At 35.6% G+C, this 24,669-nt stretch overlaps 1 protein-coding gene across 1 annotated transcript in view; it reads right to left on the bottom strand.

Annotated features, from left to right (window-relative positions):
* AGMO (alkylglycerol monooxygenase) overlaps positions 1-24,669 on the bottom strand; it is a 197,039-nt gene that overhangs the window by 77,567 nt on the left and 94,803 nt on the right. The window contains exons 6-12 of the mRNA XM_086614920.1: positions 17,701-17,767; positions 16,081-16,146; positions 15,896-15,975; positions 14,646-14,780; positions 14,041-14,157; positions 5,206-5,288; positions 3,991-4,096 (exon numbers count right to left, since the gene is read on the bottom strand). Coding sequence (XP_086471046.1) covers positions 3,991-4,096; positions 5,206-5,288; positions 14,041-14,157; positions 14,646-14,780; positions 15,896-15,975; positions 16,081-16,146; positions 17,701-17,767 — 654 coding nt within the window. The remainder of the gene's footprint in view (positions 1-3,990; positions 4,097-5,205; positions 5,289-14,040; positions 14,158-14,645; positions 14,781-15,895; positions 15,976-16,080; positions 16,147-17,700; positions 17,768-24,669) is intronic.

The raw sequence follows: 24,669 nt of genomic DNA on the forward strand, positions 1-24,669 counted from the left end.
ATCTCTCTGCCTCTACCATCAAGGTTTTCAGTGACCTCCACACAAGAAATTTTTTTTAAGATCTAAAACTTTCCTCAAACATCACTTTTTTTCTTAAAAAAAAAAACAAAAAACCAAAAAAAACCACAAAACCACAAAGACAAAAAACCCTGCTTCCTTCATCTAACCATCCATATGAAATACATACACCACAAGGAACAGAAAATGCATGCTGAGAAACATGTATTGTATGCATTGTTCCATCTCCCACAAGAAAAAAAAAAAAAAGGTCACTTTTCTAACTCTGATAACTTCAAATTATTGTCTTGTTTGGAGAAGGACACCAGGAGAGAACTCCCAGTAGTATATGTTGGAAGGGCTTCAAATGCAAGAGCAGGGAGAATACCTCTAAAGGACCAGAAAAATAAAATAGCTTTCGTATGGAACCAATGATTTGGTAACACACAACTTCAAAGTATCAATAGACACAATGTTGTACTTACTAGCGTGTGGACACAGTTGACAACCACATTAAGATTGTAGCACTTCAGCCGAAACAGAAATCCTTCTTTCTTACACACCTCCAGCTTCATATTACTTCCACCTTCCCTAGACCTTAGCATCAGAAATCTTTCTTACTCCACAACAACTTGGATCAACTCACTTCTCTGGAGACAAATCTTTGGCTGCATTAATTAAACCAGCTGACCGACCCAACTGAGGGTAAGAGGCTGGAGCCAGAGGGCAGGACTGCTCCTCCTGGGGAATTGCAACACTTAGCTACTGTTTTCACACCCACCTGAGCTAATTTAATGGTAAAATGTAAAAGTCTCTCTCCTTGTTTCCTTTGCTCTTCGCTCCTCTCTCCCTGCTCCCCTAGTTTTCTCTCATTTCTTCTGTATTTTCCTCCTAGTTTTCACACAGGTCTTCCTCCCATACAGCAGTTCTGATAATTGTCAGACCTTTTTATGAGTCAAATGCAATAATTTGCAGTTTGAATCACCTATTTTTAGTAGTTAGAGGACCCTGCAAATAGCACCGCAAGGATATTTACTTCCGAAATCTTATCTACTGATTCCAAAATATTCGTGAGAAATACGAACATATGAAACATAGTCACAGAAAAAAACAACATGTATAGACAGGAGTCACATACTTTTTCGCTAATGATTCAAAATGCTGTATAGCAAAATTAGTCTTGCACTTATCTGCTGCAAGGTGCACCATTAATTTAGGAATGTTACGACAGAATTATTTGTTAAATTCTAGACACACTGAGTACTGCCATCATGCCTTTTGCAGTTTATTTTTCTTCATCCCTAAGTAAAGTCCCTGAAAGGCATAATTTATTGACTCAAAAAAAAAAAAAAAGCCCACAGAAATTCTTTTATATGATGTCATACATTTGTTAGTATTGCTTATTAATATTGGATTACTAAAGAATTGTTTACTTGGTAACATATAGGGATGATGATGTAAAGAGGACATTATTTAAGTATCATACAGATTATAAATACTGAAAGCGTAACATCAAAAAGATCAAAGTTAGCTAAATGTAGATGTATTTTAAAGACAGAAGATGTACATGAGACAAACAAAAAGATTAAATAAATGGTTTAATTTACACCTTTAAAAATTATAAGTGGATTTGAAAGAAAAACAGAGCAAAGGAAGTTGAAAAGCAAGCACATGAAAATTACTAAGACAAATGAAAATTGCTTATGAGATAGATCTGTCTTTGTGGGCGTATCAAGATGCTTAAAGTTATCTGTGTTATTATACTGTGAAGGATAGATAATTTCTTTGAATGTTGAACAGAACAGAAACAATTTTTATGACAAATTTTGGACCTAATTTATGAGAAAACCTTTTATTATTTATTTATTATGTTTTCTGGTATCTGCTGGTTCAAACTGATCAAGTCAATATTGAGTTAAAACTAATATTTGAAGACATTTCAACATGGTTTGACAAATCTCTGGCAGCTTCCGTTTGCTGAGACTTATTCTTTTTTCATAAACCCCATTGTAACAATATTACCACACCTAAGAACATTCCTATCATGAATCCCGAAATTGTATAATGCATTGAAAGCACAAGATTTATATCAAAATGAGGGACCCATTGAAGTTCATCATAAACATCAGAAAAGCTATTAATATCAAAAACTTGTTGACTGATGATAAAATATAAGTCTCTAGTGTTGACATAGTCTGGCTTTACTCAGAAGCATTATCTATTCTGGCCTCACTGAAAGCAAATGGTTCTGAAGACATCTATTCTTCCAGTATTTTCAAAGAAAAACATGAGCAAGGTACTCCTGTTTCTTGTTAAAAATGGCCAAAAAACAGACTAAAAAAAAAAAAAAGTAACAGAGGAGTATAATATAAAGGATAAAAAGAAAAACACTAGCCAGAAGAAAGGATAGAAAAGTACAGTAAGGAAGAATTCAAGATGGCAAAGTCAAAAATTTAATGACAGATACATGTAAAGAACAGAGTAAGAACCATTTCATTTTATTTTCTTCTTCATGGCAGAAAAGGAAGCTGTAGAGTTCCCTACAAATAATAAAAATAATCTGATAATTTTACTTTTACTGGTTTCTTAGTAAAAGACACTTTTACATATGTGCACACACCTCCCAGCAAGGCAAGTACATGAATTACTGCTTTTTAAATGGAGAGTGTGTATTTTGACATATAATTCTCCCCAAATTCAGTTAGAATAATTCAAATGTGAGAGGTAGATCTCAAGGCCTATAGAATTAATCACCAAATTTTAGAAATTGTCTCTTCAAGCCTATCTATTGAAGCAGGCTACTCAGCAAATAATAAAAATATTTTCCAAATTATATTTAAGCAAGTAAAATCCTTAAAATAGTTTCTTAGTTCTGGCAGAATTTTATCAAAGGAATTCAAGAACTGTTTGCTTTATACACTGAAACTTTGACAATGTAACAATATGGGGAAAAAAATCAAAACAGATCTTGATTAGTGGCATTATCTAGCTTTAAATATTGTCCAATAGTTATCACTTCCTATCCTAGGTAAAAAGTCAAAAATTAAAACCAGAAAGACCCACAGTAGCATAAGATATTTTTCCATTCTGCTATTGCCTGATCTCTTGGAAAAGCAGGAGAATCAGCACCACAACCAGAAGCGTCCAATTAGGAAAGTTGCTATAAATTTTGCAGATGTTTCAAGTCAAAGGAACCATTTTGAACTTGGTTTGAGTCTAAATCCCTAGTGGTTTATTTCTTTTTTTTTCTGGTTTTAAGCCAAAAGGTAACTTTCTGACAACTATTCTACTAGTCTAGCAAACTATTCATAACCTTGCTGATAGCTATCTTTGCTGGTAACCAGCACTAGGTAGCTTGAGAATGTTATTCATATCAGAATCATATTAATGATTCAGTGCTATTTGATTCAGATAATATTAAAAGAGTTACCATGAAATACCAACTGTACTGGAAAAAGAGTAAAAAGGAAAAGTCACAAACAGGATAAAAATAACTCCCAAGAACACAAAAGCAACCATACTTAATTGGATCAAAGGTCTATTTAGTCCAGTATCTTATTTTTGTCAATAGCTAAAAGTTTGTTTCTGAAGTACAGTATAGCTACAGGAAAAAATATTTCATACTTAAGACCCTTCCACGCATTTTCATATTTGCCTCATGAAAGGTGAATTAGTCAATAAAAATTCAGCAACACATTTCTGCTATTCCCTTCAAAGCATATGGCCATTAATATATTATTTTAGCAAGAAATTATAAATATACACTTTCTGGATTTTTTTTCAGTGTAAATTGGCATCTCTGGAGCAAAACCCAATAATTTTCTTAGAAGCTAATCATAAAACATGAGAAATACAGAAATAAGAAAAAAAAATCAATATTCTACTTAAATAGTATAAAAAAAAATAAGGAAGAAAAATATAACTGGTTAGTGTTTCTGTTTTTTTCTAAAAAGATTAAAAAAATCTAAATTAATTTCAAAATAAATATCTTACCTCATATGCATCACCCAAGGAAGAAAACTGACTCCTTACGTGGCCAAGTTTGTACACAACTATGAAGACTACGCAGCGGATGATTTCCAAAACTCCTGCTTTGGGCCTAGAAACGGAAAGTAATTCACATTGGCATCTGATCTGTTCTTCTGTGTTAAGTTCGGAGAAAAAGAGAATGTAGAAATAGTCTGTGATGTCCTGCACTTACACCAAGTCTTGGACTTAACTTGTAATACTGAATTCGCTAGGGGTGAGAATACACATACTCCCAACCTATATATGAGCTCATACAAATGTAGATGTATATATAGCTATTGACTTTTGATTTCACAAACTACAACAGAAAAAATTCTGACAATTGCTGTGTGATTAGTTCAGATTCCTTTCATCAGTCTATTTCTGTAAATTTTTACTAATTCACATTAACTCTCTAATTTATATGCATCTCTGGCATATTGACAGATTTTTACCTATCTTGAAATAAACTATTCAGTCCACACAAGTGAAAAGTATTCCATTCTGAAAGCATAATGAACAGCAGGTCCAAAACAGAACTGGCAACTCAATCTCAAAGGAAGCTTCTATTCCTCATTTCTGTCCTGCTTCTCTGTAAGAAACTGTATCTGCTATTTACACTTCTGTAAGGTCACAGAGCCCGTATGGACTACTTCCATAGTATACATTTCACTGGGCTGGTATATTGAAGATCCAATTTGATTTGAATCCATACTGATTAAATTTAGTCTTAAGTCCTCACCATTCTTCACATGATTTTGAGTCTACTCTGAGCTACACCTTGTGCTTTTCATGCACCATGAGGGTATCTGACACCTATGGCATGCTACACAGGACTGACACGATATGGTTGCAGTCTGAGCTTGAATAGCCTTGGGACAGCCTGCAGGTCCCCCTGGCCTGCCAGTGGCCCAAAACCAGAAACATGGATCCAACAAGTGGAAGCACAGAGAGGGACATTAGTAGCCCATCCCGTAACTTTTCTGCAGGGGACAATATAGATATAGACACCAATTGCTACGGGAACATCTCTGGGTTTAAGTGCTTGCTATTCATGTATTATTTTCTACTCACCAGACAATAACATATGTGTCTGAGTGTATCTATATTTCTTTATCAATATAATTTTTGACACACTTGAGGTTTCCATATAATGATAAATAATGCATAATGAGAGAAGAAAAAAAGCTTTTATCTTGCCTGTTCTCCAGAAACAGTCCAAAAGAGGTCAGGGACAGAATGATAAAACAAATTCTCAGGAGAATAGTTCCCTGTGATAACATCTGTTAAAAAGTAGACAAATAATTAATTTAGAGTAATTTTCTGAAGAGAAATTGTGTTTTAACAGAACAGTAGCTTCAGGAGCAGTCTGCTCCTGAAGAACTGCACCCTGTGGAAGGGACCCACACTGGAGCAGTTCAGGAAGAACTGCAGCCTGTGGGAAAGACCCATGTTGGAGAAGTTCATTCAGAACTGTCTCCATGGGAGGGACTCCACGCTGGAGCAGGGGAAGAGTGTGAGGAGTCCTCCCCTGGAGGAGGAAGGCGTGATATAGACAACGTGTGACAAATGGACTGCAACCCCCATTCCCCATCCTCCTGTGTGGCTGAGGGGGAGGAGATAGAGAAATTGGGAGCAAAGTTGAGCCCAGGAAGAAGGGAGGGGTGGGGAGAAGGTGTTTTTAAGATTTGGCTTTATTTCTCATTATCCTACTCTGATTTGACTGGTAATAAATCAAACTAATTTTCCCAAGTCGAGTCTGTTTTGCTGAGTGGTCTCTCCCTGTCCTTACCTCGACCCATGAGCCTTTTGATATATTTTCTCTCCTCTGTCCAGTTGAGGAGAAGAAGTGATAGAGCAGCTTTTGGTGGGCACCAGGCATCCAGCCAGGATCAACCCACCACACTAATTTTGAAGTAACATGTTACTTGAAATTTTACAACAAAAATATCTGCTCTAGATAGCACACTTAACTGGAGTAATCACCTTTATTGTTGTTTCCTGAATGCTGTATTTCCAAAATAATGTTTAAGATATTCCCTTCTGCGTTAGCTGTTTTCCTGAATTACTCGATTCCCTTATGGCTTTACTCAAGGGGGAACAAACATATTTCTAGATAAAAATCTCAGCAGCTCTGTTCTTTTTCTTCATCTTACGCTATCAGATGTCATCTATGAATCCCAATGGATACCAAAAACCAATACATTGGTAAGAAAAAGAATTCACATGACATGACAATATAAGCTTATTGAAGAAGAAACAAAATTAATATTTTCCCTTCATGACAACTCAACACTTGGTTCCCAATTCGGTAAAACTCTTCAATTCATACCACTAATTTGAATCAGACTTAAAATACTTTTAAACAGAAATTATTTTCATCGTGAAGTTTGAATTTTTTCTTTTCATTTATTAAATATTTTTTTGTATTCTACACAGCTGCCTTTGAAAAATCAAATATTTAATCAGTTTTCTTGTTCCCTCCCTGACTTCCTTTCAAATATTAGTTTTGAAAGGCCTTTGTTTTTTCATTTAAAAACCAACAAAAAACTGAAAACAAAAGTAGAGGTTCTTGCTGAGTTATAGGAATCCTTTTTGGCTTCAATAGCAATAAGGCACTTATTGCACTTCAATAAGGCACAGCGTCTTGCACTTCAAGATTGCAGGCATTGGAAAAATAAAAATCCATGAATGTCTGCACTGATTTCAATAAATCCCACAGAGTGACATGCCCACCTTCCTTCAGTGGTGGCCCCTACCCCTCGAAGAGATCTAAGGTAAGCATCTGTGAACGTGGGAGGCCACAGGAGGATATTCTCAAGTTTTACAGCTGTGCGAACTTACAGTGCCCATGTTTGCAAAACACATCAAACCACACACTCAGGCTGGGTAGGTTTCTGTTGTTTTACTAAAGAATCACAAGCACCTACTTAGATATCCTTACAAACAGTTAGTGAGCAAAGAAAACACAATCCCAGCAATGAGTGAGCTAAACAGCAGCCTCACCAGTTTACAAGCCAGAACACACTTCTCACAAATGACACCTGTCAAGACACTGTGTTGCACAGATTTATACCAAGATAGATCAAACTCATTACTGCGTTGCTAAATTTCCAATCTGTTCCATCCCTCCTTATGATAAACTTACAAAACCTCAAACTGATGATTACCACTGTCATCTACTTATACATAGACCTTGAGAAAAGATATTCTTTACGCTTTTCTTATGCTCTTACCCTGGGCATCTGCTATTAGCCACAACAGGAGACAGGATATTGAGCTAGATATTGAACCCTGGGGGTACTCAGTATAACAGTTATGTGTTGAGACTCTTGCTTAAGTCAAGAAAGCAAAAAATGCTCTCATGGGTTTATAATCCTTTATCAAGGTTTGTATCACTTGGAATACATTTGCAAATTCCAGATACAAGTTGTAAAATTTGTCAATAAAAGATTAAATTGAGGGTGCTCTTTTTGAAAACTTCAGCTTCTAGAATCCAAAAATCCCACAGCTCTCCTAAGTTTAAAAGACTTTCCATTGTTAACAGGAAGCAATTTGTTTTGAAGTGACGAAATTTTTGGACAGAGCTTTTTTATAAAAATCAGGCACAGACTCCATTCAAGTTTAATAAAATTAGTAGTTCCTAACCTGCTCATCTAGCTACAGTAAGTTCAACTCCCGCTTCAGCTTCCTGTAGAAACTGAGTCATACAAAAATTCAAGAAGTGAGCAAAGAAAAACACAATTTGGCACAGGCACAAGGGAACTCACCCATAAATTTCTTAGAAATGCTTTGATAGATTTTTCAATGATTGTTACTTGTCAAATAAAGAAGTTTGCCAGGGAACTAGGACTGGAATTCAAAACTTTCCTCCTTAGACTGTCCTCACTTTTAAAGTTGGAGAATTACACCTATTTTTAAACCTAGTCCTCCTGGCCAGATGGGTCTGATTTTGCTGTGTTTCCAGTGCAAGGTACTAGCTTCTACAGACAGCCCTAAAAATGGGACAGCCACAGTGGTAGGGCACTATTCTGAGAAAAAGAATGTAAAGTTTTGTATCCCCCTTAGACAGGAAAGAGAAAATTTCCAAACCCAAATTTTAGCAAGCCATGTAATTACTGCATTACAATATATGGCTAAAATCATGCTTTATGGAGAACAAATGAACCTGCAATGGTTCTGAAAGAACAAATGTTAATATTTATCTTTGGGAAGGATCCAGCAGTACCTGCTATGAATGAATAAGAGTGTCTCCAATTTCCAATTTCAAAGAGTGGCATGATTTCACACTTTTCTGCCCTCACAGTGTTTTCGAGTTGGCTAGCATTAGACAACCAGTCACCAGGTCCCAGGCATCTGAATTTCCTTTTGATTTCAGTTTCAGTAAGCTGAGGTGCTGATTCATTCTACTTTCCTTTAAGTACCTTTACTGAAGTGCCTAAAACCTGTTATTAACCTAAGCTTTCCCTGTAATCAGCAGAGAGAGAGAGCTTTCCAAATTGTTCTATTTCTTGCCATTAGCTAGACAGCAAGTCTAGAGGCTAAATTTGGTCCCTACACTAGGACTTGGATTTGAGTGAATGATGGAAACACTTTTCCAAAGCAGACTCTCCTGGGTCATATTTTCAGTGTTGTTTTCTCTCATAACTTATATCAGAATTTTTTTCTTTGCTTAAAGTTATATTTTAATTGCCATTTCCAAAAAAATGGAAAAAAATAAAATAGTCTTTTAAAGTTACTATATTTTCAGAAAAAAAAAACTATTTTTATTATTGTTTTCTTATATTGTTGTTGATGGACCTTGAAATAATGAGAAGATTGATATCAGAGACACTGTAATATTGTCATTCAGACTGCAGCTTTCTCTCCACAAAGGAAGGATTGAATACAAGAATATAGAGTGTGACTCTGCAAACTTCTCTTAAATGTTTTCTCTAATACCTGTGAAATTGGACCCTAGAGTTATCAATTGACTCTCCACATTTATCTAACTACAGAAAAAAAAGCCGAGATTAATAATTTTTTAAAAATAATAATAAATTTCAGTTCAGTTTTCAACACGGATTTCCAGAAGAAAAACAGTAATAGAAATACATTTTAATGTATGTTAGCAAATCAAAAGAAAGAAATGAGGAAACATTATAATTTAGGAAAATCAAGTGCAAATATAAACAAGCCTTTATCTTTAAATGGTTAAAATGCTATATGAGGTTTGCTGCTGTAATACGTGTGATCATATTTTACATATTCTGTTTTTCAAGCCAATTTCTATTTCTCTTCAGACGCTCTCCTACTTGAACTATATTATTTTGAACACTAGCTGTTTGCAAAACTTCTTGTGGTCCAATACCACCTTTGGCCCAGAATGTGAAGGACTGAAGGAATCCAAAGCACAGCCTGCAGATCATAGTTATTTGCAAACGGGCAGCATCATCAGACTTACACGAATATATGGCACTGTAATGCCCAAGTACAGTGTTCCAGCCTTCCACTTCCCAGGTCTTCAGCTTCCTGAAATGATGAAGGGTGAGGCACAAAGCCTTACTGAGAACCACGAAGGTAGAAGGTTTAAGTTACCCTTCACTGCAGACACATGCACCACATTCACATATAGGAAAAAATCGTGTTCCCTCATTTGTGCTCTTATTTGAATATGACCAAGAAATTGGTGGTGAAATACACCATGATGCCATTTGAGAATAACAGCTTTTAGAAAACTAGCCATGTAGCATAAATTTTAGTATTGTTAGTTTGCTTCCATAACTTTCCTCTTCCAGCTCCAGTGGTATAGTCACATAATGCCTTAATTCTTTTATTTACTTTCAAACTTGTATCACCCTATGAAGTGGATGCTGGCAGCTGAGGCATCCATTTTCTAGGCATTACTCTACCAAAATCAACAAAATAGTCGGTGGGTTATATCACTAAACTAAACATCATATATTAAATCTACAGACCGCAAGTTGCAGCGTGAAAAGAATGTCTTTTACACTTTTGTTAGTGCTTGCATCCTCGTTCCACTTAAACATAATATGCATGGATGTATATATAAAATAAATTCATATTTATATACTGGAGTATTTGTATAAATAGAGAAGCCTGTGGGATCACAGTAGGTTCCTCAATTATGAGTCAGCCACAACTTTGCAATGTGGTTATTGGCTGCAATCAAACAGAAAAAAATATTTCTTTTGGATTTTGATTTCATTGAAAGCTTTAAAAAGATCTTGGAGCCTTAAAAAAAAAAAGGCAGTTATAGAATTTTGGGAAGGAGTTTACATGGCTTTGTACTAAACATTGTCACAGTATTATTGTTTTATATTTTTTTAGTAATGAAAAAATAGTTCATTTAAATAAAGGAAACATGTCACTCCAGATGTGTATTTAGACGAAAAATGAAAGATTCCAAATTGAATTCTATTTAAAAAGCCTCTGATTCTTTTATACCTTTTGAAAAATAACATGGATGCATTTTCTCATCCTTGTGTGTTCAGTGTTTCAGCAGAACTGCTAGGAACGATGTCAGCACATTTCATAATTTAATAGATGCCCTGCTGTCATATATTCACTTTCAACATTCAAATGAAGAATGCTACTACAATGCAATGAAAGGTATATTGTTAGCTGTCTTTGTCTGCGTGAATTTATTTTAGCTAAGAATTCATAAAAAAAAAAAGTAAATTCTTAGCAATATTCCATACACAGTACCCAGTGATGTCCTACTGAATGGATATATTAATTGTGTTCTCAGCTGTCAAGAGATCTATCTTAACTGTTACTATTTTTTGTCTAATTAAAACTGCTCACATATCCATAGCATTATAAGCACAGAAATGTTACAGTATCTATCGACAATAAAAATCAAACTGCAAAATGTGTTCAAGGTACACTTCACTTTGATTTATGTGATATACGCAGTTCTGGAGCTATGAGACTTTCACTTTCAATGTACTGCAGTTTTACACTCCTAGCACTCTCTCTGGGACTGATCCAAATCCCATTTCTTCAATGAGCTTTGGAACAGATCTAGATGTGCAGAGCTCAAAAGTAATTTTTATTCTCTGGATGTAGTGCAGATCACTATATAGAAAATAAACACTGTATGCTCTCTCCTGTGGAAAATATATATTTTTTTCTTTCTTGTTTTGCTCTTTTTGCAAGTTAAATGTAGGTCATTCAGACCGAAGGTATATTGTTGCTCTTTACGTGTAGAGAAATTTAACACCTCTACAGGGCGTGAGACCAAACACTGAGCAACTGTAATCACTTGAGAAATGTAATAGCTGTGTGCTGTGTCTTATGGCTATTATGAAATGGAACTTATACTTAAAAATGAGGAAAACAGTTAGCTTTCTCCATTTATGGAGCTATGCCACAGTTATGACATAATTCAGAGCCAGACAGAAAGTTCCAGTTGTATCCATAGACATTTCATAACTCAGTGTAGTGGAAAACTGATATTGAAGAAAGATTTTTGCCAAGTAAAGTTATTCATACACAAGCTTCCTTCTCATGACAGCTTCCCCACTGTACTGCAGAGCCATGCTGGAACTCTGCCTTTGGACCGGCACTTTCTACGCCCACGCCAAAGGTTTATGTCCTGCGATGAGGTGCTTCTAGTCCCTCGTGCTCTCCCTCTTATCCTTACTACCTTATTACCCCACAGTTTTGTGCAGAGAATATTCTAGTTGTTTTTCTACAGTAAGTTCTTAAATGGTGGATCTTCAGGATGTTTCCTCTACGATTGTAAGAATTTAACAATCATCTGGGGCTTGGGTGCATTTTTCAACTTCCCTTATTACTTATTCTTAAACAGCTGCAGTTATCAGCAACAAAAATAATTTGGACTATCCGTTTTTCCTTCCAGGACCAGAAAAAGGCAAAAAGAGCAAAGAATAAAACAGGAAACAACTCATGAGCAGACTCCTTATATCTTGCTGTTAAAAGCAAGAGCAACAAAGATACAAAAACCCAGCCAAATGAAAACCCCACAGTTTGATTCCTACACAAATACGACTTGCTGCTGGTATGTAGGAATCTAGCAGCATATCCAGAAAACCTTGCAGAGGCTTTTATCAATATAAGAACATTGGCAATCATGTATACTGTATATCTTGTACACATTGGAGGTATTTATCCTTACCTTTGTCTTAATTTCCTGTCCTCAGAAATTTCTTAGAATAGACTAAATCTCAGACGGTTTAGTAATCTCTGAATTCCCTGCAATTGCAGTGTGACCCTTTATAGAAGTGAATACGATGTGTAGAATAACTTAATATTAATCAGAAGAGTATGCCTGAGGCAGCTTTTATATTATATTTGGAATACTACATAAAATACTCTCGAACCTTTTCTCAAAAATTGCATCATTCTACTGGACTGATGTGCTACTCAGAATATATCTAACCAAAAACGTAAAAAGAAAAAAAAGGCTGTAGCAGCTTGTATACACAGAGCTGCCAGGGCTGCTATAAGCCTGCTGCCACGTATCCCAAGAAATTACTGCAGGCAGAGGCCCTCTTCTGCCCTTCTTACCCTGGGACAAAGAGGAATGTCTGAGTCAGAAGACCAAAACATTGTCATTTGGACAAGATTTCTGACAACTTTGAAATGGCTTTGCAGTTCTCTGGAATCTTTCATGGATGACCATGGTCAGATATGCAAAAGAGACTTCCTGCTACAAATGTGCCTCTTGGCTGGATTCAGACATGTTGGTCATGGGCAAAAGCACTGAGGTGCAGCAAGAAGGGCTGCTCCCTGGGGAAGAGGAGGGGGGCTAGTGGCAGCCAGTGGGAAGGACTCTGTCCTGCAGTGTCCATCAAGATGGGCAGAGGACAGTAACCACCATTGGCCAAGAGGCCAAGGTGAGCATGCCAGGATAGGGCAGGTCCCCAGGTGAGCAGAGGCTGAAGAACCCAGGGGGTCCTTGGCACGCTGACAGCAGGTCTGTGGCAATGTGGGTGACACAAACACAAGACGACTGCTTTTTAATCAAAGAGGTAGAAGGGGTTTAAGTAGAATGCCAAAGGGCATTTTATCAAACGGATAGACTTCTGTGGTGTTTTGGTAGGCCTTTGACTGGTTATTAGATGAATATTAGATGCATTAAAACTATGCTTTGCAACTAGAAGATTTTAGCTTTAGTAAAATATAAAGAGTTGCCAAGGAAAGAAGAATTAAAAGGAGGTTGGAAGGGTGTGATACCTTGGAAGTAATTAACGTCTAGCTTCTTGTAGGCAGAGAAGACCTCTTAGTTCACCTCCAGAGACCATGAAGGAGGAACCACATTGTGTTACCAGGGATATCCCGCCAACCCAAACATGAGGTTGTAAATAGCCTCTCCTTGCTGTATTTCTATCAATGCTGTTGTATGTCACAGACCAGGAAAAGGATTTGCCCTGAGTCTGTGCTCCTCTAACTCCGAACTTACACCGACACAAAGCTTCCCACCTGCGAGCACTGCAAGACCTTTGCAATCTTTCTTCTAAAGTTTGGGCATTATTGGCATCTAACAATATGATCAACATTGACATCTTAAAACCTACATAGTTTCAAGTCTAAGATACATTTTTCCTTTCATGAGGTCCTAAAAATGGAAGCAGACACATACATCTTCTATGGAACGTTTATTGTTTTTAATTTAATTGCTTAACTTAAGCATATTCATACGTAAATAGAATCATAGAAACAGAATGGTTTGGGTTGGAAAGGACCTTAAAGATCATCTAGTTCCAATCCCCCTGCCATGGGCAGGGACACCTTCCACTAGATCAGGTTGCTCAAAGCTTCATCCAACACGGCCTTGAACACTTCCAGGGATGGGGACAATACCAAGCATTACATATTTAATATTATATGATTATATGTTTGATCATTTATTTTTATACTTTGAACAGAATCTAGTTATTATAATAGTTTAAATAAGACACGAGTCAGGCTGTAGAGCCTCTACTCAACGCATTATTATTTAAATATGTTGTGTGTCACATTACTGTTAGCATGAGATGCTTTTTCACAAAGATAGGAATTACTTACAGTCACGGTACCAAGAAGTTCAGTATACAGGTCCACTATTACAGCAAAATGTACGACTGCATAGCAATTAAGATAAGCTGGTACACTTGGATTGAATGGAACTTCTTTTCCAGTGATCTGTAATAAAGCAAAACAGATAACAGCCTTCAACAGTGACCTCATCCAGCCTGTTATTCCTTAGTATTCTTTATACTTAAAAATTAAGGGACATAGATAATTGCACAAAGTTAATCTACTATCAAACTTATGTACTACCTAGGATGAGACAGAGTTTAACTCCATGTGTGTATTATGTATGTTCACAGCTAAAAGAAAAAGAGAAATTACCGTACTCTATAGAACAATTTTGAAAATCTCTTTAGGAAATTAATAATGAAAAGATAAATAAAAAATACATTTTTTTTCCTTCAAATAAAAAGAAAAAAATCACAACTAAAACATTCATTTCCTTCAGTTTCTGTTCCCATTCCATCTTCCCTTATGCTTTATGACTGCTAATTTGCTAATTTAAAATAGCATGTGTAGAGTTTTTAACATTGATCCAGTAGTATTAAGAGGTCCAAGTAAATTACACAAAACTGAAAGCCTGTGCATGTTCTATTTACCACTGGGATTTCCTCAGGAAGGCCAAGTCTAGGTTTGCCTGGTCCCCAGCCTGGCCCTTTGAATATGACAGAAAGTTTATTGCAGAATCCAGGTGTGGCCCAAAACGTGTTCCAAATATGAGCTAAGGGACGTAACTGAAAAAAAAAAAGAGCAAGTAATTTTTCATTGTTAGTAAAATAAAATTTAATAAAACATTATATTTTATTCATTTTTAGCTCTCAAGTAAGTGATTTTTCAAAGTCTGTAAAGAGAATAAATTATGACACTCAGAAGTTCAGAAAACCTGACTAAAATAGGCAGGAGTCATATCAAGCCCTTGGTTTATAGTGAGGATTACAATGACTTCTGCCTGGAGGAAAATCTCTCTCTCCTATAATCAAACCAGAGTATGTAACAGTATGTTGTATAGCTATACTTGTGGTAGTTTTAAACTAGAATTTTGTTACTGGGACCTTGACATGACACACTTTGAGTAACTAGATTACTTAGTATCTGACTGGAATGGATATAATTGCACAGGCTGTGCAACAGCTTTAGGCCCAGACACACCCACAGTAGAATTTCTCATTCTTTGGGATGCCTCCTTGGGTGAAGTCATGAATAGCAAATGGGGAGGGACTTCAATACTCCTCAGTCCCTGAGGTTTTTACAGAGAATTTTTATCCAGCTTAAGTGAAGCCTGGACCAATAAATCTAAGAAGCACCACACTAAGTATTTTTCTTTTTTTCTTTTTTGTTTTAGGAAAACCCTATATTCAACCTGTTCTGGAGGTTTTGTTGACATCATGATGGCTGCTACATAATGCTGTCAACACAAATCATTCTGGCATACCTTGAACTGCAAATATGCAGAAGAGATAAAAAAGTAAAGATATTACACCATGGGGTTATTTATGAAATATCAATATTTAGAAAAGATAAACAAGACAAAATACATATTTTTGTCTGTGCTTCACTGCATATTGCTCTACATACGGCAGAACGGACACCATTCAGTCCAAGGCTTGTTATATCTCCTTTATAATTAGTTTTTAATTTTACTGTATTGTATTTTCATGATGACTGCAAACTCTGCATATGCTCCATGCAGTGAGTAGAAATAATTGTTTTGTAATGAAATACTGAAGAAATTGTAGATAATTTGACTGTGCAGCAATGGAAGGATGACCTCAACTGTGCCTGAGAGGAGTTTCTTTTGAACATGAGTGCCTGTTGAAGATACCAGAGTTGGTGATACAAACTATAGCACCTGGAGCATGATGGGATCAAACGAATTTACTGGATGTGTTAAGCCATATACAACTTTTGTATCTTCTGCCTCAAATGTTCCTGATGGAAGAAGAAGAAAAAAAAAGAACAACAATCAAATTCTAAAGTATACATATTTTTGACACACTAACTAAATATGAGAGATAATACCTTTTTTTTACTTACCAAATATCCTGTCCCAGATAATGAGTGTGCCACCATAGTTTTTGTCAATGCAATAAGGATTTCTGCCTGTAACAAAAGCCATTTACAAGATTAGTAATTGCATGTATAAGAATACATGCAACTCAATTATAAAGGGAAATCTTCATCATTAACATCAATTTATAATCTAAAAATAATTTTAAAATGCAGCTAACCCACCAGTCCTTCTATGTCTATAAATTCTATTTTTTTAACTAGGCTTATTACTCTCTTTCTACTCAGATTCAAATATACAAATCAAATGTGTCATACTCCAAACTTCTGTGAAATAAAAGGATTCATTTGGAGGGTAAACTCAGTTCAAAATATAAAAACAAATTAAAAAGCAAACAAAAAAATCATTTCACCAGTTTATACGTAAGAAAATATATGCTAAACAAATTTATGTGCAATCATCTCATTAATGGCTTTCAGCTGTCTCTATCTTCTATGCCACATGTCTGCTCCTGCCTTCATTATTATTAACTTCAGTGTGAGGAAAACTGATCCTTTTATCTGTTTTCTAGGGAATGCAGTTGTGTATAAGCTGTCCTATCAAAAGTATAAGCAAAGAAACATTGATTACATATGCCCAAGTTTGTTGAGATTGTCTGGAGTGATGGTATAACACTCGATCAGCTCCGAAGTGATTCTGCTTAACTCCAATCAGGATCAGAGGATTAGTTTGGATTTACAGCACAGCAAATAAGAGCAGAGTGTCTCCCTCCAGGATTACCACTACTTGTGCAAATTTTAAGGATTAGACACCTACAGCACCACAGACTTTTTAAAAAGTCTACACAGTGCCATAAACACTTTACACATGGAGGATCTAATAAATATTAATAACATTCTCTGTACATATAACTGCATTTGAGTCTGTTTCAAAATTACGTTCTTCTTCTATTGCCCTATTACTTTTTTACTTATTGTCTCTGCTCATGGAATGAGCCAAGAGCATCTATGAAATTCACTTCAATTCCTCAGATATGTTCATGACATTTTTCAATACACAGTGGATTTATTAATCCAATTTACTTATGCAGTATGGTCTTGAATGCCTCTGAATATTGATGAAAAGTCAATCATCATGCCCTTGTGTGAAGTGAGATTTTGCAGTAATTCAGACAGCTGAAACCACATTTCACTAAAACATTTAACAGTTCTTCTAAAAAGTAACCAGGTCTTTTTGCGCATTCAGTGCTTGAATTTGAATGCAAAAGCATGTTAGTAATTGACAAGTTGGTTGTTTTAGTAGTCAAGGAAGGATGAGATATTTTTATATCGCTCTTCATCTTTACAAACGTTGAATTGTTTTGCTCAAAGTCTTCAAATTATTTCATGTTATCCAGGCTTAATTTCTGCTCAACAACTAATCCTAAATGTAAATATTTAAAAATTAAATTAAGTTATAGCAAAAGTTCTTTAAAATATTATGAAATTTCTAACTAAACAAGGACCACTTTTGAAGCAATGATCAAAATTAAAATCCTTACATAAAACTAATTTTACAGTACAATTTTAGTACTTTATTATTATTTTACAATTAGTGACCACAAGAAAAAACACACTGAGGAATAGGAGGTTACACTTTTAGCTTACCATGATGAACTCTGTGATGACTAGGGGTATTAAGAATCCACTCCAGAGGCCCAAGGTTGGTAATAACCTTGAAAAAAGTAATGTTTCAATGAATTTGAAAATACCACATAAAATCAAGAAGGAGGGAAAAGACGGGGAGGAAATTCATAAAAAGGATGTTTATCTTAAGGAGAATTGCATAAAAAGACAAGAATGTAATTTTTTTGCCTGAACCATTTCACTGTATTACAGTTACAATAATTTTCATGAAAAAAGATGAAATTTAGTAAAACGGAAGTTCAAAATTAAATTTCTTTTTGATCCAGCAGCACATTTTCTTATTTTTATTATCTGTTCATGATTCCATACAGATCATTTCACTCACATTTTTCACCTATATCCATTAGCACTGCTTGGAATCCAGTGTAACCCTAGGATTCCAGTTATGTGAACACTTTACATCAGCATTTGGCCCAGAAAAAAGTACTGCCTCCTTCAGTACCTTTGACTGCTTGTTCCTTCTATCAGTATCCTTCTTTTAACCCAGCACGAATGCAGTAACACAACAAACCTGATTAGGGCACTGATGCAAGTTAAAACTAATTTTGTTGTTTTTTTTTTTTTTCTAAATTAGTTTAACTGGATCAGTTCCTGAATCTGATCCAACATGTGGTCACAAATACACTGGCATGAGTCAGAGGCATGAAAGGAAAGTAGACCAGCACACGTTCATAGCAAAGCTGCAATCTAAGGCAACGATTCAACAGTACAGAAAATCCAGCCTTGATCATTTTAGCACAAGACCAAAAATGACATAAAGTGTCAATGGCCATAAACAGATTCAAGCTTTGTCAGAAAATGCTGATCAATTAGGTTTGTATCAGCAGGGTTTATGCTAAATTAGGTACTCTCCTGTATTATAGAGCCAGAGGAAAGCCAGCATTAAGCTCAAATTTTGTGCTTTATTTAGCGAAACAGAAGTGTGTGGATAGCTAAACACAGCAACCATTGCTTAATCCCAAACACAAAACCAGCAATCACAAACAGATGCAATCACCGGATGACCAAAAGGATTTCTGTTAAAAATATATCCTAAAATAGTATCTATTCATCATGTCTGATTGTGACCACATCTTGAGATTAAAAGAGGTGGAGGAGGGGAGAAGCAGCTAAATAAAAATTCTTAGACCTTAAGAAACAAAACCCAGAACTTATTACTTTACTTTATACAAAACTTCATTAGTACATTCGATACTCATACTGCCAAAACAGGTGATCTGTAATATAATAATAGAGATAATATTGGCAAAAAACACATAAAGTAGAGAGGCAGACAGTCATTACTTATGAGAGCAGGCCCATTCATGTAAATAACTAAACATACAAGGATTTTTATTCATTTAAGGTTTACAGAAAAAAGTCTTAAAATATGCCCGTTCCATTTCTGTTTAATTCACATTTGTGCAAGTGAAAGTAGATCTGTCAAAAAGTAGACACAGGATATTCTTCAGATGTATTTAAATTTTTATGAATCAGGCACATATCACAATAAAAAGAAAAATTCTCTTTTGTTCATTTTGTCTCTAAGAACAGCTAAAAGAACTACTTAGGAGGTTAAGTAGAGCATTTCCGTAATCGAAGGAGTATAGAAACGAGCAAATTCTTCAGCTAGAGAGAACTGCAACATTTGGAGCATCTGTGTCAAAATCCTGCACATGCTTGACTGGAAAAGCAGAATACTGGGACAAGTTTGGTATGTCTTGTTTAACTCAGAAGCCAAAGACAACATAAGTAGGAACATTTGTATTTCTCAGTTCTTCCTCTAAATAAGTTCAAGCCTGAAAAGACCACCTAAAGGTGAGAAACGATTCATCATTCGTGCTAGCTCCACTTCCCGTCTATCTCAAGCAGAAAATCCCACTGTTTTAAGCTATGTGAGATGTGATCACTAAATTAATTTAATCCGAGTCAAATGTCTTGCATTGAACTGCAGCCCAGCACCTGAGCGCGCAGTGATTTATCTATTAGACCACACCTAACTTTGATACACTTGCTTTTAATATATTTCTAGCTCAGTATTTTAACAATTTTTGTGAAAATAAACCAAATCTGCACTAGGAAAGCAGGGAATCACTAAGGAATAGCAGTCTTCACTTTTAGCCTACATGTGGATTATAATAAAAAGTCCTCATAATGAATGCCTTCAAGTCTTCAACATCCAGCTGATTAAATTCATATTTCAAAATTAAAATTCATCCTTCTGAAAGTCCATATAATACATCGGTATGCTACAGTAGAACTTTGTGTTCTTCTTCCCTAAGAACCTCAAGAACATACTTAAATTTTAAATAAATATTTCTGACTAATCCTAGAGGAAGTATTTTCTTTGGAAAATGAAACCTCTCTCGTCCTTTAATATGATCTCAGCCCACTACATAGTCTTTCTTTGTGTGATGACATTTACAAATCTACTGAAATATCTTCTCTGCAGCATCATTAGTGATTGATGCCTGAGCCTACTTTGATTGATTATTTAGCCAAGGTTACCTCCATTGCAAAGACATGCTAGCCACATCCTGATGGAAATATCATCCGAGATAGCTATTAAAACCCCATGACTTTTAAGTTCAGAGGTGGTACAGAACTCTATACGTGACCAAGCAAAAATCCAGCATGCTGAAATTAGCAATCCATAAATCAATACTTTGGCTAAAACACATCAAAAATATTTTTTCACCAGATATTCAAAATGATACAGGGTCCTATTTCTAGAAACTTCCTTTGCTATCAGTAAGTTTACTTCTATATATTTAGCACATTTCTAAAACAGAAAAAAACTGTTGCCAGTGGAAAGCTTTTGATTCCAAAAATTTTATAAATATTTTATAAATGTATAAATATATCCACATCATTCCAACAAACAGAAATATATCACTGAATTGTTAAGGCTCCTGCAGCACCACATGGCAAAGAACATAATTATGTTGTTGAATTTTGTTGAAATTTTCTATATTCTGCCATCTTACTAGAGGCAAAACTCCTACAAGCAGATCTTTCACCAAAATAAATTGTCAAGGCTAGGATAATAAGACAATTTTTACCAGGCAAGATTCTGACCCTGTTATGTCAGGCTGACAGGAACTTACTGAAATCACAGTGAAAGGAATGAAGTTTGTAGGAATTGACTGGTAACAAAATTTAATGTACTGTAACCACAGTCCATGTTCAAAAGAGTGCCTACCAGGCAACAGAGGGCAGAAAGGCAGTGGCAGGAACTCCACCTACCCATCTACCTTTCAGCTGTCAGTCTGCCCTCATTTCTGTGCCTTCACTGTGTCTGGACATTTTCCTTAGAGAACAGCAATTGCAAAGGAGCTGGGAAGTGTTCATGCTAGCAGTAACCAAGCTTATACTGTAAATGCAACCAGTTTCCAAAGCATATACACTGCTAGGTCTCAGTCATTCAAGAAAGCAAAACATTTTCAGCTTAAAATAGCTTTGCATTCAAAATGGCTTTTTAGAATAAGATCTTTCACAGTTTTCACGTTTCAGGAAAAAAAAAAATTAAGAAAATTAAGAAAATTAGTTATTATCAGAACAGCTCAGTTTTTGTGGCTTATAATCAGGATTTTCATTAAGAAAAAGCTTTCTGTTATAATTTTTGTAAGCAGTATAAAGTTTTGTTTCAGACCTTTTTACTGAGAAGTAGCTTCAAAATTTTTTTAAAAAATAAAACAGTGGAAATGTTATTATTCAATGTCCCTATCAACTGCACTTCAAACCCTATTTCCTATTATTGAAAGGAAAAGAAGTCTGCTTGTGCATATAAAATATTCTTGTTCTCCATATCATCATCTTCCAGTGAAAATAGCTACCAGTCTCCTAAAAGTTGAAATACCTCAGCTGTTGTCCGGCGATGACCTTATCTTTATTTTGAACAATATGGCTGAGGGCTTTACACTTGCATTTGTTTCCCTGATATAGATACCTACTGTTCTAAATCAATTCCTGTCTCAAATTTTTCCTCTCTCAATTAGCACATCATGTGCACCTCAACTCCCATGCCAGTGACCCACAGATGAACTGCAGCATTCCAGCAAAACTCTTTTCCTGTTTGCTTTGTTTATTTTTTAACATCCCATAGCCACAAAAATAATTTTTCACTTGCCAAAACCCTTACAAATGGACTTGATAAACTACCTATAAATCAGATATGTAGGTATGCTATGTATACCAGCTATAAAAGCTTTGTCAGATCTCTCCGCAAAACATGGATTCCTCTTTCTTTCCTTTTTTTTTTAAACAGACAACATATTCCCTTCATTGTAGTTGAGTATCACTAAATAATAAAGCAGAATTACTGACAATACTTGAAGCAATTCCAAGAGCAGTTTAATAAATAAGGCAGGCTAAAAGCTGCATGCTTAGACAAAATCTCCACACATTACTGAATAAAACATGCTGGAAGTGAAATCTTCATGTATAGGGGCAACTAAACAGTTTTTTTCTGTAATAGTAGTTCTTATATAAAGATGTTTCCTTCGTGACAGCAATCCCTAGCCTAAAGGAAAAGAACATTATGCAATATCTCTTGCGGCATGTAAGCACCGCCGTTTGCGGTCTCGGAGTTTGTCAGCACCAAGGGAAATCTTTATTGCCTGGTACCTGCACCACTTCAACGTAGTTCTTGTTTAAATAATGAGAAAAAATCGTGACATGAAATCCAAGGGAAACTTTACATCTTGTGTAACAATTCCTCCTGTCACCACTACGACATGAATCTTTACTTAACTCTGTTTCCACATGAACCTTAGGAAGGAATGTCAACTGAGTAGAGCAGGCAACGTTACAGTAAAACCATTTGTATATACAAAGTGTTTTGTTTTTTTTTTTCCTTTCAGTATAAGAAAAGCTGTTTGTAGCACAGCACTACTTTCAATATTATGGTGTTACTGATCTACAGGACAGGAGACAGTAAATTCATCCCTGGAACATCATTAAGGAGCACTCTGAACTTAGCTTTCGAGTTTCTGTTAGACTAGTTGGTAGTAAAACACATATTACTATTGATTTCCTTCTCAAAATCAAGATAAGATTTTTATTACTGGTATATAAATCTATATTTCAGACAGTCTGGTGGGGAAATTTAAAAATAAGACCTTAATTGCATTCCCCACTAGAGCTGCTATGTTAATTCAGGACAACACACCCATGTATTTATACAGATGGCCCTGGTGATCGGATTTGCCATGTGAAATCTCTACAGGGAAGCTGGGGAAAGGCAGAACTCCTAGGATATGTGCTCGTCTGCCAGTTTCACGCTTTGAAATCCTCGGCAAACCCTGATTTATATACCGCCAACTGTTTTCCTATCTGATTAGGCAGTTTTCTACTCCAGTAAGCATGTAAAATGGATGTAGCCAAATTTCCACACTGAGGAGTGAAAAAACAATATTTATAGTTTAGAAATAAAACAAGCAAGAGGAATCAGGCCTGTTGGGATCATAGGGGGTGAATTTCTGATAAATCTGGATTGTAGGAATGGGAGGTGAAAGCCTAGTTTTAATGGATAGTCTGGTTTAGGGCATATTTATATAATAAACACAGACTTAAAAAATGTGTTTATAATAAATTATCTTGAAGGCAGGCTGTTGTCACTTTTCATTGTTTTACACCTCAACTAGGAGGTAAGGTTTGAATCAAATTGGCATCTTACGTGAATATTTGAGTTAACACTTCCAGTAAGTGGACGCAACTTTTTTCTTCTTTAAAGGTCCAGTTAAGCCTTGTCATGGGAAAGATGAGCACATATAGGAAGTTTCAGTTAATTTATCCACTAAAAATGAGAGAAAACCTGTACTAACTGCTTGTTTTACTTGCAGCATTACAAATAGCAAAGCAGGCAGAAAGTCGCTCTCTCAGTCATATATCAAGTTAAGCATTTTAAACAAACTCCAGGAGAAAAATTGCTATACAATTTCAGTATTTTTCATCAGCTTGACAAATACATGCTGGCAATTGCAGGGAAAAAAACAGAAAGTAATAAATCAGTATGCCAGCCCTGAAATAAACTAAAATATAGCCAAGGGTAGTTCTTCACCTTCCTCTTTAAATAGATCAAAATAAAATCAGCATCCTACACTTTGCGTTTTCAAGAAATAAAAGTCTTTCAAATTTTAGTTGGCTTTGAAGCCATAACTAATTTAAGTAGATTCTCAATGGGTACAAACTATGAGAAAACCTCAAGCGTAGTACATGCAACATGTTAAAATGGAAATTTAGATTATTTTTTTTACAGAGAGGAGTATCTCTAACTTATTTCTCCACTAATATGGCACTCTTTTGTTATTATATTAACTTTATTTGGTAAATGAGTTGTTTAGATTGTTTTGCAGGATGCAGAATGTATTGAAATGTGTTGCTCTAAGTAGCTCATTTCATTTTTATCTTGATAATTCTCCAGAGACATAATAGACACAAGTGGCCTAAATAAAACTCTTGAAATATTATTTTTAGATTTAAGGTTTCTGCAGGCAGATTAGCAATAATCAGGCCCACTTCTGCTGAATTAAACATTTCACAGCTTCTCTTGCAAGAAGAGTCTTTGGTGGACCAGAAACCAACACTCAGACTCAAGGACTTAATTATTCGGATGAAAAGTCAAGTTCCTGCTTATGTCTTTGCTCCATAATCTTTTTCTTTCTGGCCTCACCAGTGACCCAGCTTCAACAAGGAAAGGGAACGGTTCCTCTGTTCAAACTGTTGCCGATCAAATGCAAATCTCCAACATAAGCCGACTATTGTGGAGCAGCCACATTCTTTTAGAATGAAAAAGAACACAGCTCATGTACTGCATGCTGAACTCAGAGCTACTGGTGCAGAGCACTACTCAGTTCATTTATATGACTTAAATATTTTTAAGACCCTCTCTATTCTGCAGTTCAGTTTAAAGAGAAGCTAGATAAGAATAAAATACTTAACTTACCATGC

Source organism: Tauraco erythrolophus, chromosome 7, assembly GCF_009769465.1.
Source record: "Tauraco erythrolophus isolate bTauEry1 chromosome 7, bTauEry1.pri, whole genome shotgun sequence".
In the NCBI taxonomy this organism is placed as follows: domain Eukaryota; kingdom Metazoa; phylum Chordata; class Aves; order Musophagiformes; family Musophagidae; genus Tauraco; species Tauraco erythrolophus.